Source organism: Pangasianodon hypophthalmus, chromosome 17 (genome assembly GCF_027358585.1).
Source record: "Pangasianodon hypophthalmus isolate fPanHyp1 chromosome 17, fPanHyp1.pri, whole genome shotgun sequence".
Classification (NCBI taxonomy): Eukaryota; Metazoa; Chordata; class Actinopteri; order Siluriformes; family Pangasiidae; genus Pangasianodon; species Pangasianodon hypophthalmus.
The window spans coordinates 20,570,933-20,587,431 of record NC_069726.1 but is presented as its reverse complement, the minus strand read 5'-3'; the positions used below and the strand labels follow the sequence as shown (position 1 = coordinate 20,587,431).

The 16,499-nt window shown below is 39.2% G+C and overlaps 1 protein-coding gene across 2 annotated transcripts in view; it reads left to right on the top strand.

Annotated features, from left to right (window-relative positions):
• Window positions 1-437: 437 nt before the first annotated feature.
• The window catches only part of LOC113543966 (inositol polyphosphate 5-phosphatase K), a 29,304-nt gene continuing 13,242 nt past the window's right edge, over window positions 438-16,499 (top strand). Inside the window, exons 1-5 of one of the 2 annotated variants that reach the window (XM_026942521.3) lie at window positions 438-704; window positions 9,030-9,707; window positions 13,167-13,274; window positions 13,568-13,676; window positions 15,286-15,402. In XM_026942521.3, the coding sequence (XP_026798322.3) occupies window positions 9,034-9,707; window positions 13,167-13,274; window positions 13,568-13,676; window positions 15,286-15,402 (1,008 nt within the window). In that variant the 5' untranslated portion in view covers window positions 438-704; window positions 9,030-9,033. Of the gene's footprint in view, window positions 705-932; window positions 1,087-9,029; window positions 9,708-13,166; window positions 13,275-13,567; window positions 13,677-15,285; window positions 15,403-16,499 lie in introns of those variants that run through there. The other variant, XM_026942522.3, reaches the window with a different exon arrangement.

Sequence of the window (16,499 nt, the reverse complement as noted above, 5' to 3'; positions counted from 1 at the left end):
CTAGGAAATAAATCAACGCCTTCTGACCAATCAGCATCCAGGATTCAGCAGCAGCGCTGTGACAGAACAGTCATACAACAACCTTAACGGAAGGATTATGTCATAAGGTGATAAAGTAATGGAAATAGGTGTGCTTAATGTCATCAAAAAACGTTTTTTTAATTACACATTAACGTTAAAATGTCATCATTCAGTTATGATTTCACGTCATGTTTCCATTATTTTGTGTTCAAATGGAAACAACTTTCACACTTCTTCCCCCTCACTCTCTGCCCTCTCGCCCAGTCTGAGGCACTGCGTGACCCTGCGGGGGGCTGCAGCTAGGTGTCACTCGCGCGTGCACGTGCGTGAGGACGGCTCGCCGTGCGGTTTGATTCCCCCGCACGCGCTTTTTTTTTTTTTTTTTTTTTTTTTTTTTTTGCCTTGCAGCGTTCACAGACTCGCGAAACGCTCCGTGACGTCACTAACGCCTCTCGGTTTGACAACAACAGATGTTGGATGAGATGTGACAGAGACCGGTGACACACAACACCTCTCTCTCTCTCTCTCTCTCTCTCTCTCTCACACGGTTGTCCGGTAAGGTGTCGCGTGCAGTCCCTGTCCTACGCGGGGATAAAACGCATTCACCACCAAGGACAGGACAGGACAGGACCGGAGAGGAGAGGAGAGGACAGGACCGGAGAGGACAGGACAGGAGAGGACAGGTGAGAAACCCACCACATTCGTCATCACATCACATCACACAGGTCTGTGTGTGGTGCATGTGCATGTGCGCGCAATGTGTTTGTGCATATTAGTGACGTTTATCTGTTTTCAGCTGTTATTGGTCACGTGACCGATCTGCCCTCACGCGCGTCTCTCTCTCTCTCTCTCTCTCTCTGTATATATATGTATATATGTATAAGCTGATGTATTGCGCTAATTAGGCAAGACGTCAGGCTTCACAACTTTGGAAAAAAAGATCTTTTTGTTGACCTGTTACTGCTATTACTGGCTGGATGAAATTCATTTGGTGTTTCTGAGTCCCTGTGAAAATAAACCAGTAACTGGCTGAGGCGGTTTATCGTTTCACCTTGTGAATAAAAGGTAAGCTAAGCTACATTTCCGAGAGTCAGCAGTGACTCTGTACATTTATTACTGACATTTATTTGTGCTACAGTGTTTATTTTTATATTAGCAGAGTAAACCGGGACAGCGGTTCAGACTCACTGTAGGGGTTTGTGTTAGGGTTACAACAAAATCTGTTTAACTTTGTCTTATTATCCATTGCGCATGCGCGGTCGCTGGGTAACACGGTGCGGCTCTAACACATTTTGGTGTAACAGCGGTTCCGATGATAAATTTAATTTAATTCTCCTCTTATCTAGTGTTATTCATCTGCTAGAAACAGAAATTCAACTGTCAGCTTATAGAATATATATTTTTAAAACATTTTTATACATTATCTAAAATAAAATAAAAAAACTAGGCATCTAAACTTATAAATTTTAAACTTTCTAGCTTTATTTCAATATATATATTTATATTTTTAGTCATTCTTATAGTCTCTATATATATATATATATATATATAGAGAGAGAGAGAGAGAGAGACTATACACAATTTATAGATTTCCCAAATCTGATTGGTTAATCGGGTGTTGATTAATTTTCTCTCTCAGCAGCTCTGACAATAGTGCCAGCTGTAATTCAAACTGCATCTTTATATTAATTCGCTCATTCGAATACATTATTGTTCCTATAGTAACAGCTCCTTCACGGGGACGTGTATAGTAGATGCTAGTAATAATGGATTTTTAAAAAGTGTGTTATTTAACCAACAAAATATATACTCGTTGATGTGTTTTCTGTTTCTGACGCTTTAACATTTATGGAAGGAGTCTCCAGTGTCAGTGCTACAGTGTCAGTAACAGTCAATAGTTTTTCCACCACAGGAGAGTCTTCAATACAGAGGATTTTGTGTATCAACCGTAACTAAAATGGTTAAAAAGCACAATGTGTTGTTTAATAATAAATTAAAATTTGTAATCATTGGCAACCTGCTGTGGCATAAGAAGAATAAAACATATTGGGACATGCTGTTATTGGAAAATAATCCACTTCAGGGTGGTGACATTCACTCCGCTCTGCGTCAGGCTGCATTACACCCCGCCGTCATAGATTATTTTTCTATAACAGCATGCCCCAAGTGATTTATTCCTCGATCATTTTACATATAGGCATGTAATAACAGATATTTCAGTAAAAATAGACTTATCCTATATCACTGCCTCATATTTTATTTTATAAATAGTGTACAGGATATCACTATCAAAAATAATTACACACACAAAATGCTTCCTGCCCAAAGGTTTCTCCTATCCTAATAAGAGGTTCCTTTTGGTTCCTCTTGGTTCCACTTGGTGGAATCAAATCTGTCTGAATGACCTTCCTCAGCGTCCAGCCTGTGCATACTGATCAGCATCACACTGTGGCAAAAAAAAAAAAAAAAAAAAAAAAAGTGTATATATACAAAAATAAGTTAACACTGAAAATAAGGAAAATTTCAAAAAATTAATTTGGTGGAAAACTTTATCAAATCAGTTGCTTGTTATTAAAAAAGATAAAAAAATTATTTAAAAAAAAAAAAAAAAAAAAAAAAAAAAAAAGCAAAAAAGCTCTCTCAATATCCAGGATGGCCTAATGGATAGAGAGTTGGACTTGGAACCTGAAGGTGAACCTGAAGGTTGTGGGTTCGAGTCTCGGGTCCGGCAGGGATTGTAGGTGGGGGGGAGTGAATGACCAGCGCTCTCCTCCACCCTCAATACCACGACTGAGGTGAGACCCTTGAGCAAGGCGCCGAACCCCCAACTGCTCCCTGGGCGCTGCAGCAAAAAAGGCTGCCCACTGCCCCGGGTGTGTGTTCACGGTGTGTGTGTGTGCACTTGAATGGGTTAAATGCAGAACGCAAATTCCGAGTATGGGCCACCATACTTGGCTACATGTCACTTCACTTCATTTCCCAGGTTATCATTTTTGCCATATTGTTATAACATCCCAATTCAAAAGCATACGTCGCATGTTTTTTGGGTTTACTTTTTATTGCGTGGATCTGATACAAGAATTATTTTGTGCACAGAAGAGAATAGATGAGGTAGTAGATTGAATTTTGTGATCTCATTTGATGATTAAACTTTTGATTAAAATGCAGATGTGTCCGGTGTTAATGCTGAGTAAGGGCCGCTGTGGAGCTCAGTGTGGAGCGCGGTGCACAGTGTGTGTCTGGACATTTATTTACACCGATGCCTCGCTGCACAAGCTGCGCTAGTGTTGGTTATACACCTTCTTATCTTATTGCTCAGTTATTCATCTTACAGCATGTTATCCAGAAACAACTGTCCAAAATTATTCACTGTTTGAAGCTTAACGTTCGTTCCATGGGTTTATGAAGTTCACAGTGAGTTCTTTGGCCTTAAACTTCCTCACTTCATTGCTGCCATAGCAACAACTCGCAATGCAAACAGAGATGCCATTAATGTGGTGTTTATCGCAGTTGATGTCTCACCAATCCTTCACTCTGACGGTATGAAAGAGCTCAATGAAACCAGGAGCTCGATCTGTGGGTTTTGCTCTTGTACAGCTGATTACATCTTTTGCAGGAGAGACAATAAACAATAAAGGAGTGATGGAGTTAAAATATGATCCTTAATGGACTGTGATTTTATTGACTGTGTGAATTTTTGCATAAGACAGTACAGTAGTTATAATCTGACAGACTATTTGTTTCTCTCCTGACAAGCAGGTGCTTTTTTGCTGTCTGTTAATGATTAATGGTTGTTTAATGGTTTAATCGTGTTAAGGTTTAATGGTTGTCTGTTAATGATTTGTAAGTTGTTTATTTTTGTTGTAAATTTTTTAAAAAACATACTGAACAGCACAGAGAAATCAGAAAGTGCTGCAGTTTTCCAGCTAGCCAAGCGAGAACGTAGCTATACTGCGGACGTACAGAAGGAGCAAAAAAGTTTAGGGTGGACATTTTGGGTTGTACAGTGGTCCTGTGTGAGGTACTGCATGGTCACAAAAGGTTATTGTTTGATTTGACGTTACTGCCCTATAAACTTCCACAATCTCAGAAATAAAGGTACTTTTCTTGTCACTGGGGTGGTATCCCAAAGTGTACATCCTGTGCACCTTTAGTATGTAGCTTTTACCCGGGGATGTGCGTGTATTGTGCCTTTAATTAGCTTTTAGACTAAAGCTTTAAAGGCACATCAGTGGTCCTCAGTGAGGCTGAGGGACTTGAGTCAGGTCTTGAGACATATTCGTGGTATTGACTTGGGCTTGTCTCAGACTTATTGCCATTTATACTCGTGACTTGTGTCAGTCTTGGGCATTGGTCTCACTTAATGTGGTCTTTGACTCGACCGAGAGTTTGCCTCAAAAGGAGTTTTTCAGTGTCAATCTTGACTCATTCTTGCTTTTATTTGGCCTCAATCTTGATTTGGCCTCGACCCTCTTAAGACTCGAATCGATTTTAGCTAGTCCTGGTCTTGGACTTTACAATAGTGGTCTTGACTACACTGAAAAAAAACAGCTCAGTGAATTGAATTGACTTAATTTAAATGCGTACATCGGTTTCATGTGAATGAATTGAGTTACATTAACACAGCTTGTTTTAGTACGTCCAACATGATTCAGTCATGTATAAAATGAATAAACCGAAGCCCTGAATAAACTTGAATGCTGTGTGAATGCTGCGGCCGAGTTTGAACCCAGGTCACCGGTGTTGTAATGCAGCAACGTTACCCGCTGTGCTATCATGCCACACATTATTAATCAGGTCAATTTAATACTGTAGTCATTTCATCCTGTGAGATTTTATAACCTAAACGTTGGATGTTAATATTACATGAATTGATCACACTCACTCTACATAATTCAAACTAGGAATTAGAAACTTGTTTAAATTAAATTTAGTGTAAGCAGTGAAGTCATGTTTTGATGAGAAACTAAGTATTTGTATGTAAACTACACGTAATATTTTCTCTTAAATCTGACTGACCACATATTCCCTTTTTTTCAGTGTACAGTCCACAGGGTCCAATTAGCTTAAATTATTTTTTAAAAGTATACTATACACGTACCCTTGATGGTACCATGGCAGTGACAAGGAAAAGTACAGTTCGGTACCTTTATTTATGAGAATGCAGGTACTAGATAATGAAGTACATAGTGTAGAGAAGGGGTGTTCACCTAAACTTTGTAACCCACTGCAAAATGGTAGAATGGTGAAAACAGTTACCTTTTAATACTTTACTTTGGTAATTAGTCTATGGCTAGAAATAAGACAAACTGAAGTGGTTAAGTCACCACTACGAGCTGAGATGAGATGCAGGGAGAATAAGCACATGCTGGCAAATCCCCACAGCTACTCTCCAAACTCTAGTGGAAAGCCTTTTCAGAAGAGTGGAGGTTATTAAATCTGGAACTAGATGTTCAACAAGCACATATGGATGTGATGATCAGGTGTCCACAAACCTTTGGACATTTGGTCATATATCAGTTCTCTAAGCTTACCAAAGAGGTTAAATGAAATAAAAAAAAAAATCTGTGAAGAGTCTCCACTTTCTGTAGCTAATCTCTGTTCAGATGAGCTGTCTTCAGTGAAATCATTTAAATAAATGCATGTGATTGGTCACAACAGAGGATCTGCAACAGAAGCCACAATGGTTCATGTTTAAAAAACTAGACTTGTCGTTTTTCCCCCTACATTTATCAGCTCTGCTGCAGTATTTTTTTATGTACTCAGTTTGTTCCACTAACTGCTGTATATGGTGTAAGGATGCAGTGAGACTTGTAACATAGCCTTAGTGTTCTCACATTAAAAAATCATTCAGCAGGGAATGATCAGACACTGAGCCAACTGTTTCACCCCATTAGTCTTGATTCACAAGTGATAAAACCATCAAATATATATTTTTAAAATGTGCATATATTCCTGCTCTTATTGACATGATTATTTATTTCATAATTGCATTTTTATTTCTTTACATACAAGACAGGATAAGTGTAAAATATCAGAAAATAGAAGTGTTAACAAATGTTTTATTAAACACCAAATGCAAACGGAAATCTGGGAACAAAACCAATATTAAAATGAGGTGAAGGAGCTGTACGTCTGTCTTCTATCGTAGAAGTGTAGAAGGATGACAATACCAAGAATGTCAAGTTAGTTATTTTATTTTTACCAGCAAAGAGGTCATTGAGCCTTTGTGGTTAGTAGAGATACAGGAGCGAACCAGACACCAGGGTCATCGTTCATCATAGTCACATGCTTCCATTTTCCATTCTCAATATGATACAGGGATCAGAGCTCTGAGAGCTGATACTGAGCTGATATCCAATACCTTGAGCTGATTCTTAAAGCATATGCTGTTGAATTTTGTGAAAAGTTATAGGCGTAATGGCAAATTGGCATCTTAATTTTGTGTGAAAGATCCGCGTTGTGTGAATCATCACATAAAACACAACAGAGCGGACTGAGAATCAGATCACATCAGATCCGAAACCAGTCCAGCTTTTTAATGATGGCCCTGATACAAATACTCACATAAGTGCATGTACGTAACACTTGTACAGTCAGCTCCATAATTACTGGCACATTATTAATGAACATGAGCAAAACTGAATATATAACATTAATAACACATGCAGTGTTATTAATGTTATATAAATAACACTGCATGTGTTATTAATGTTATATATTCATAATAATAATAACACATGCAGTGTGTGATACTGATATGCAATTGATACTTCGTCTTTGAGTTTTTTTTTTAAATTAGAAATTGTTCAAATTGACATTGTTTGATTAGTCTTTCTACTAAGTTTATATAGGAATGAATTTTTGTTAAAGGTTTTTATTTTATACAGTATTTTTGCCTATTTTTAGAAGGTGTCAATTCTTCTCTGTCTTTATTATTATTATTATTATTATTATTATTATTTAGTGTTTCTTAATACAGTGGATAGTATCTCTGTCTAAGCTGTTTTTTTTCTATAGCATATTGTTATATGAAAGACTATTATTCGTTGTCTCTTTTCCTTTTTATTGGAGAGAATAAACAGCACTGCGATGTCTTCCACACTTGACTTCACACCATTTTCTTCCTCATCAAACACTGCAGTGCATGTGATCTCACCCGGTCTGTTTGTGAAGATCTGTCCCAAGATGCCACTGCGCAAACTCGCCGATCTGTCCACGTCGAGCAGATGGAGCCAGAGCGAGGCATTATCTCAGATACACTTAGACACTTTTCTGGATGTGGATCAAGTCCTTTGTAGGAGTAAATTACAGTCAGGAATGGTAGTGAAGATTGTTAAAAGATTTGACTTTTTTTTTTTTTTTTTACAGTTTTAATCAGTTAAATCTGACCTTTGAACGATTGGTCAGTGAGCATCACTCAGTCAGTGCTAGGTAAAAAAAAAAGAAAAGTATGCTGTCTTTAAAGAGGAATTATGGGATTGCAAAATTCCAGCAGAGGTTGTTGGGCCATGGAAGTTGTTGCCAGGCAACGTGAAAGTGGAGCAGGATAGATGAGGGAGGGAGGGAACGAGGGAGTGTCTGTCATCTGCAGGGAGGAAGATGATCCTCACTGAGAGATAGTTCTAAAAGCCTGCTGATGTCAGCCGTGACGTCCCGACCAGGACAGAGACGGGACATGAAAGCCAAACCTACTCACACTCACTCACTCACACACACACACACACACACAAACACAGTCCTGCAGACAGCATCAGCGGACGAAGGAGGAGGTGTGAAGAGCATACTAACTCAGCTCGCCCTCATTTCACCCTTCACACTTTCATCACCTATTCTGCATCAGCATCAAAACAAAATACATAATTTATTTTTTTTATTAAAGCTACCATTTCATTACCGTCGTTTTCTCACATTTCCACTAATAAAAAATGAATGAGATTAATTAATTAAGAGAATGAGAATTAAAGACTAATTACATTAAATTATACCTGTTCTCACAGGTATGCGTTTAAATACGCATCACGTACAGTGATACACATTGGACATTTGTTCACTAGCTTCTCAGCTTGAATGAAGAATGAACACTTTTTTTGGTCCAAGATCCACATAAAATGTTGAAACTTTATAAAGGGCAACTTCGCACTCTGGTTTAGTTTAAGCAAACTATTTAAGTTCAAATCCAACTTCAGGTGATTAGTTTAATGTTAAAGCTAACAGTTCAACACTCACCTAAAGAGGTTGCTTATTAATATGAGCTCTGCAGCTGATCAGCTCTTTTTGCAAAAACATATCAGCACATTCACCTAATAAACCTGAATATTAGAACCTAACTGCATGCTAAACTTATTTTACCAATTTAGCTCTTGCTCTCTTACTAAGAATATATGCCATGTCTTTGCTAAGTAGTTTAAATGCACGTATGCAGCTAGATTTGTGCCTCCAGGATGGGAGGAGTATTAAAAATATATTTTGCAGGGCCTGTAACCTAACGACAAGTTGAGAAGCATTATTAAGCTTTATTGTGCTCCTTGTATGACAGATTGCTATAGCAAAGTCACAGCGATTGCGGAGAGTTTTAAAGAGAAATTAAGAGACCTCCAAGTTGCTCCATAGCTGCAACTATGTCCCTGAATAGCTAGTATGAAATTGCTTAATTATGTTGTACAAGTCAGCATATTAATCATGGGATGTTTTAGCTCTGATGTGCCCTCTAGTGGATATGGCTTTTAATTATATACAGGTGAGAATGTGAACAGTGTTGCTTGCATTGCCGCTGTCTCCTCACATGTAATCACACATCAAGTATAACCCCAGGCTAACATGGCTATTGAGCTAACTAGCTAATGATTGCTAGTTACATAAGCTTCCTGTTGTGATGTTACCTAGCTAAGTGTGGCATGTCTTCTGGAAGATGGTCTCATTTTTACTGGGTGTTTGTCACATGCTTTTACCTCCTATGTTTATTTTATGGTTTAATATCAAGTATTTTTTCTGTGCTCTTTCTGAAGGTTGATGGATCCAGCACAGCCTGGCCAAAGCTGCTCATTCCTGATGCAATCCACAGGAGCACCAAGGCTTAGCCCAGCTTCAGTTCCCATCCTGCCCCCTCCAGCTTCAGTCTGCCCCACCACAAAGACATTAAACCCTCCAGCGATCAGCACTGCCAAGACATCAGATACATCCCTGCAGGAATGTGGAGGCCCAGTGTCCACCTCTTTAGGCTCTGTTAGCATCAGCCGACCCAGGCCTACTGCCAGATCTGGGGTAAAGTCCCCTAGAACCGTGGACCCTCCTGCCATTTTACCCATTATTCCAGCGACAAGCTCTACGTCTCAATCCCCTGCGGAGCCACTACAAGGACGCCGCAGCCCACAGAGCTCACAAAATTCTCAACTCAGCCCCAAAGATACTCAGCTCAGTCCAAATGCCCCTCTTAGTCCAATTCACGCCCAGCTTAGCCCCAGCGCCAAACCCAAGTCGTTAACTTTCCCTAGTCCTCCTGTACAACCTGGTCGAAGCGCAACTACACACTCGAGTCTTCTCCCTAAACCAAACCTTAACACTCAGTCCATCCCTATTCCACAACCCAGTCTCCAGAGCCAAACTCCAGAGCCGATCATCATAAGTCCTGGCACTGCAGAAAAAGCTCCACACAAGAAGCCCTCCAATGATTATGAAGATTTTAGGTAATAATGCCCTCTTCACAACTTATATATATATATATCAGTATTTGAACAGCTTTGGCTCAGCTTTTCTGTGGTGCTTGTGAATGTGTTGCCATAGCAATTAGACAGCAGCTTTTTTCCTTGAAGGTGAACCATTAGGCCTAATAAAGATTAATGGCATGCATCATTTGTCTCTCCTTCTGTGGTGATGCAGTGTGCATCACGGAACATAATCAACCAGCGTTCATCCAGTGTATGAAAGAAACATTTAAAGCAGCCAGTAATCTGATATGATCTAAACAATTAGAGCTGTTTCCATATAAAATGATAAGATGTAATTCATTACGAGATTGGAGAAGTGGGAGGACGCACTTCTTTCACTGAAACTGACAGGTACAGGGGCCACGCCTCTTTCAATGGAACTGACAGGTATAGAGGCCACACCCCCTTTATTGGGACTGACAGATACAGGGACCATGACTCTTTCACTGGAACTGGCAGGTAGAGAGGCCATGTCTCCTTTACTGAGACTGACAGGTGCAATGAGAATGAAAGGCACAGAGGTTACGCCCCCTTAATGAGGATTGACCTATACAGAGACCACAACACTTTTCCCTGGACTGACATAGAGGCATAGAGGCCATGCCTCCTTTACTAGATATGACAGATACAGGGGCCACACCTCCTTTACTGCAACTTACAGTTACACAGGCCACACCTCCTTGACTGTGCCTGACAGGTACAGAGGCCACACCTCTTTCACTGTCAGGCCAAATATTGAGACAGAAGATGTTCTACTAAAGGAAACCACAAGTTTTAACTTGAAAATTTTAAGCCTAATTGAAGCCTCTGAGGATTGGGACAGGCCTGTTTTGGGACACGGTCTCCCACGAGTCTGTGACTCCACAGAGGGTAAAACAATTAGAGCGGAGACTGTCTGATTTCCCTGATCTGGGTCTTCGTCATGGTCTCTAGGCTGTGAGTGACAGAATGAGCTCAGCGAGCTGCACTGGCCACGTTCCCGTTCACAGATACCACACAGCAGCTTGTGCCACATAATCTTGAGCTGCTCTGCCAGGCACATGATGACAAAACATGACAAAACATTTTTAGTAGTAAGTAGTACCATGCTAGATAATCCAGCATGATCTGACCAGATACCAGCTTCCAAAAACACAGACCGAGCTAGTCAAACTGGAAGATGGGAATCGTTTCTAAATTATCACTATTAATGCACTATCACACACATGTTTTTAAGAAACAACACTATAGTAAAGGCAGTTAGAAAATCTCAATCTCATTTATTGAACAAGTATTTATGAAGTTGGAAAATAACTTACCAGCTGGTGAGATCAAGCTGGATTTATCAGCAGTGTAGGGCATGGTATGGATTTTATCGGCATGGTAAGTTTCTATCAACTTTATGCACATGATACAAGCCATATAAGGAAAATAAGTTGAAGAAAATATGTTTGCTTTACATATCAATGATATTTTTCATAGGTTTTGCAGTAATGTTTTATGATACTTTTCTATTACTTATAGGTAACTATGCAGAGATTAAGCAGCAGCAACACTTAATTACTACTATTAACTACTAGGGAATATTAGTTAATTAATTATGTTTCACTATTGACTAAGCAGTAATTACTTTTTTAGTCTTAGGTTTCTCCTGCAGAACTGCTAGCTAACTATGGCTTTTTTATAATTCCTGCACATAATTAAACATAACAAAAAGCAAAAAAACCCTGAGGGTTGAATAAGGCTAAAGTCATACACATAAAAAGCCTTTTTTTATTCGTCGGCCTAAATCAGAACACATGGCATTTCTGTAACACTACAGACAGCTCTGTGCTTTGGCTCAGTTTGCACCTCGTGGCTCAGTTTCTCAGCTCGTCTTTACCAAAAATGCTGCAACCCAAAACAGGGCATGCTTGATTCACATCTTGCAGTCGGGTCAATTCAGGGTCGAATCGCTTTCTCACTGCAATTGAACTGCGCTAGAGTTCACTTGGAAGCAGATTGAGACCACTTCATTTAGATGCTGTTGGACTGGCTGTTATTTACAAACCCACTTTAAGTTTATAGACTAGAATAAACTAGTAAACAGTTTTCAGTATTAGGTCATAGTGTGATTCGACGGCTGTGAAAATAAAGTGTTGCACAAAGTAGCCAAATGTTACAGGAACACATATGTATTTAACTGTGTTTGTGTTTTATTGTACTAAAAAAAAAAAGCTGTTGGTCATAGAAGAAAACATTAGGGACCACTAAAAGCCCATTAGTACGTCTATGGATGCTGCCATTGCTGTCAATATATGTAGTGCTACGACTTTTATTTTTGATCCATAGCCATATCGATGTTTTCTGGGCACTGTCCTAATTTATTTACACAACATGCTGTAGGACTGATGGACTGTAATGGCTGTAATGACCTGCTTCTTTCATTAATTATTCATTCCTTTATTGATTTACTCATTTATTATTAAGTAGGAAAGCCCTACAGAGACTAGTGTCTCGTTTTCAGAGAGACCCGACATGTTGACAACAAGGTAATAAAAACTTCCTTCAAAAAGAGTATCTGGGGAATGCTGGAGATAGCACAGGCAAAATCATGCCAAAATACATGTTTTTCTGGGATTATGCAAAGATTTAAGTCTAAATATGGAACTACAACAATTAGACATTGGTCCTGGTACAGATTTAATGTTCTCCCAGTGTTGTTAACTCGTTGTTAAACTAGGTAGGGTAGTTTAAAAACAACTGAAAAACTCAATTTTTACAATTTTCAATTTCAAATTTTCAATTTTTACAATTTTCAATTTCAGTTTTACAATTTTTACAATTTTTGCATTTAAAATGACTAACGAGCCTCAGACTTTCATTGTGTTCTGAATTTTATTCTACTGGCGAGGGGCAAAAATAGCAAAAGTGAAATTTCCCAGGGTCACCATTAATGTCTAATTATGATTCTAATTATGGTTCTCTTTTAATGGCATTGTTCTATATTAACAGTGTGGTTCTATGTTAAGGGCATTGTTCTCTAATTAAGGATTTGGTTCTCCATTAAGGGCATTGTTCTCTAATTATGGATTTGGTTCTCCATTAAGGGCATTGTTCTCTAATTATGGATTTGGTTCTCCATTAAGGGCATTGTTCTCTAATTAGCAGTGTGGTTGTCCATTAATAGCATTGTTCTATAATTAAGAATGTGGTTCGCCATTAATGATATTGTTTATATTCTCACTGACATTGTTCTTTTGTTGATAATGTGGTTCTTCAGTTAATCATTTGATTCTCTCATTATTTATCCGTTGACCACACGTTATTTTGTGGTTCTCCATTACTGATATAGAATGATGTCGTTCTCCATTAAAGGCATGTTTCACTTCTTATTGGTGGTGTTCTCCATGCTAATGGCATCCTTCTCTCATTATTCAAATGGTTTGTCCTTGATTAGCGTGGTTTTCTTGTTTGTAGGGTTCACATCGTCACGTGGAACGTCGGCTCAGCGATGCCACCTGATGACATCAGCGGTCTGTTCGGCCCAGGAGTCACTGATGGGAGCACAGACATGTTTATCATTGGGTGAGACGGTTTGTTTTTCCCCATCATGTCATGCTACGTGTTCAAACCTGCAGCTGGAGACATTTGATTCGCTTTGCAATGGTAATCTGACACACTTCTAAAATATAACACACCTCTAAAGAGCTCTAAATTGGCGGGAGCAGGTGCATTAGCCTGAAGGGTTGGAAAGAAATTCTCCAGGGTAGTGAAGTCCTGCAGGATCAGGGTTTGTTGACTCTGTGAGACATTTCTCTTTGTCATTGCCCTGATGTCTTTCTTTGTCACATCCTGTCTCTCTGTTTGCCCTCTATCAGGCTGCAGGAGGTGAACTGTATGATCAATAAGAGGCTGAAGGATGCGCTCTTCATAGACCAGTGGAGTGAGCTGTGCATGGACACACTCGGCCGTTTCGGTTATGTGCTGGTCAGTGACATGATGCTTCTAGAAAAATCAGCAGAGAGGTCTAAAAGTCTCAGCTGACTTCCAAGAACTTTGTCTGACACAGAATCCATTGTTTTAAATGAACCTTTGTTTAGGTGTGTCAGAAACCTTTGTATGAAACTGAAATCTATTTATGAGATCTTGTTTGATTTTTTTTTTCAAACTGCTGTGGTTAACACTGTGTTGTCATGTCTTAATGACTAAATGATGTTGATACAGTCTATGTTAATTATCATCATCACTACTATTTTCACGCTAATTCCGCCTTATAATAGTGAACAATTATGGAATCATATTTGAAAAATATAACTTGGGAAATTTGCCCTAGCTTTTGATAACTGATGAAATAGAAACAGTTCTATAAAACAGTACAAGTGAACATTTGGATCCTGCTAAACATTTCTGCAGAGTTTAATCCAAACATGAATCTTTCCTGCTATGTATATATGCACCATAGGTGTTGAAACAAAATGTGTTCATTTGTCACTGTACTGTATCATGGATTTTTGTTGTAAGTGATAATAAGTGTGTGTACTGAGTCAGAGGACAAAAAATATTTTAATATGATGTTTCTGAGCTACTGTGAGTCCATCAGGTAATAGTACTTCACAGTCTTCATTGTGTCTGGGGTGTCAGTTTGTAATTGGCAGACAATTAGTAAGCATACATCATACACCAGTTTAGATCAATCAAACATGTCATTACACCTCAACAGGCACAAAACAAGTCAGACTACAGGTAATCGGCAGGAGCCACAGCCAATCAGGATAGACAGAGATAGCATGAGAAAGTTAAAAAAAAAAAGGAAAAAGGGAAAAGGATTCAGTACTGAAGGAGTTTTAGCTTTTTTGCTGAACAGTTATTCATTCTCAAATCTGATGGTGAATGACAGTCAGCTGATTCACCCACATTGTGGGGTTTGTATCGTTACCCAGTTGTGACGTTTTTGAGCTAGATAACTCACGATAGCCGGCTAGTGACTCACAGAAGGTGTTGGTGAGTTTCTCTATATTTTATGGATTTCATATATTTATTGCTCATCCCAATTATATTTAAATAAATTAAGCTCTTAAACAAATTTGAAAACTTGTTTTAATTATATTTTCGTAATATCAGTGTCAGGAACGCCATATAGCATATAGCTTATTGGCTTTGGAGAACGCTGCTTCATTCTACTGTATACTTTTATATGGCTAGAATGACAATAAAAACACTCTAAATCTAACTCTAGCAGCACATGCACTGAACATTACTGTTCCCAAATTTTAGCCTCCCTTGAAAAACTAGAACCTCCCTCTCTTCCTAAAAACCAATTAAATCCTTGCAATAACATAACAGGAAGGTGCAAGCACTAAAGGCAAGTACATAGCATGTGTCAATCTCCTACTAGAGTGTTACAGGCCAACCTGGCAAGAACATAGTTTATTAGATTGTAAGAAGATTCTTCCCATGCTAAGTATTAAGAAAGCTTATGATTAGTCTGGACTAAGTGTGTTAGATCAGTGTTGGAGGTAAATTCTGCTCAGATCTCTAGCTGTTGAAGCAAGTGATAGAGTGAGATCTGAGTGCAGCTTCTGTTTTTGGCCTGTAGGTGGCGTCTCAGAGGATGCAGGGCGTTTTGCTCCTGGTTTTCTCCAAGTTTTGCCACTTGCCTTTCCTGCGTGGGATTCAGACCCAAAGCACCCGAACTGGCCTCGGCGGCTGCTGGGTAAGTCATGTATTCAAACATCATTGTATTCCAGTTTATTTACATGCAATGTTGGTCTTGTGGGAGCAATCTACAGTTCACTGTCTGATTAGTTGGGAACTTTCTAGCATGTATGTACTTCAATAGAATTTCTGCTGTCAGTGTAAAGTGGGCGGGGCTAATGTTGGGTAAAGCTTGTATATACTTCATCCTCACCAACCACGAGGCTGATGTTGATGCAATCTAAAGCTAACATAGCACACATAGCCTATTGTGAAGGTTGAATAATCCATTATTTTGTGCAGATTGCACCGTTGTGTTTAGTTTTGCTTGAGTGCTATAGCAGGCTATTTCCTATAAAGAAACATTTCTATCCTGATGGGATAGGATCCAATCCAAGGCTCACTGAATGGTATGATAAGGACAAAAATGATGTAAATCATATCCTATGGCCTTCACACACACCACATCTCAAGCCGAAGAATATGTATGGGTAATTTTGGAATGATGAGTTAGGAAGCGCTCTCCACTACCATCATCAAAACACCAGCTGAGGGAGACTTGTAGAATCTGTGCCAAGGACTATTGATGCTGCTCTGGCAGCTCATCATAGCCTGAAACCTTACTAACACACTTAATGTTGACTTTTCTTTTAATTTTTATCATTTCTGAAATATGATGTAACTTAGAAGTGGTTATATCCGTTTATTTGTCCGCCACTATGGTGGCGCTGCTCCTCTCATACGTTTGATGTTTAACATCAGAGATGTGTGTTAGGCTTTGACCCTGGCGTTTAGGTGGATCTTTGATGATCAATGCTAGCCAGAGAGAGAGAAAGGTTAGGTTGGGTGTATGTTCATCTGCGTGTGTGTGTGAGTCTGTGAATAGACGTCACAGGGCTCGTGTACTGATATCGTCATGGCTCCAAGGTTGTGCTGCAGTCTCCTTTGAGCTGTGTGCAGTAGGACACAGCAGCTCATCTGTATACACACACACACACACACACACACACACACAGGCAGTATTTTAACCACCAGTGTATTACACAGAGAGTGAACACAATAAACAATAAGCACGATGAACGTATCGCTTTTCTTGTTCATCAGCATGTTCAGTCA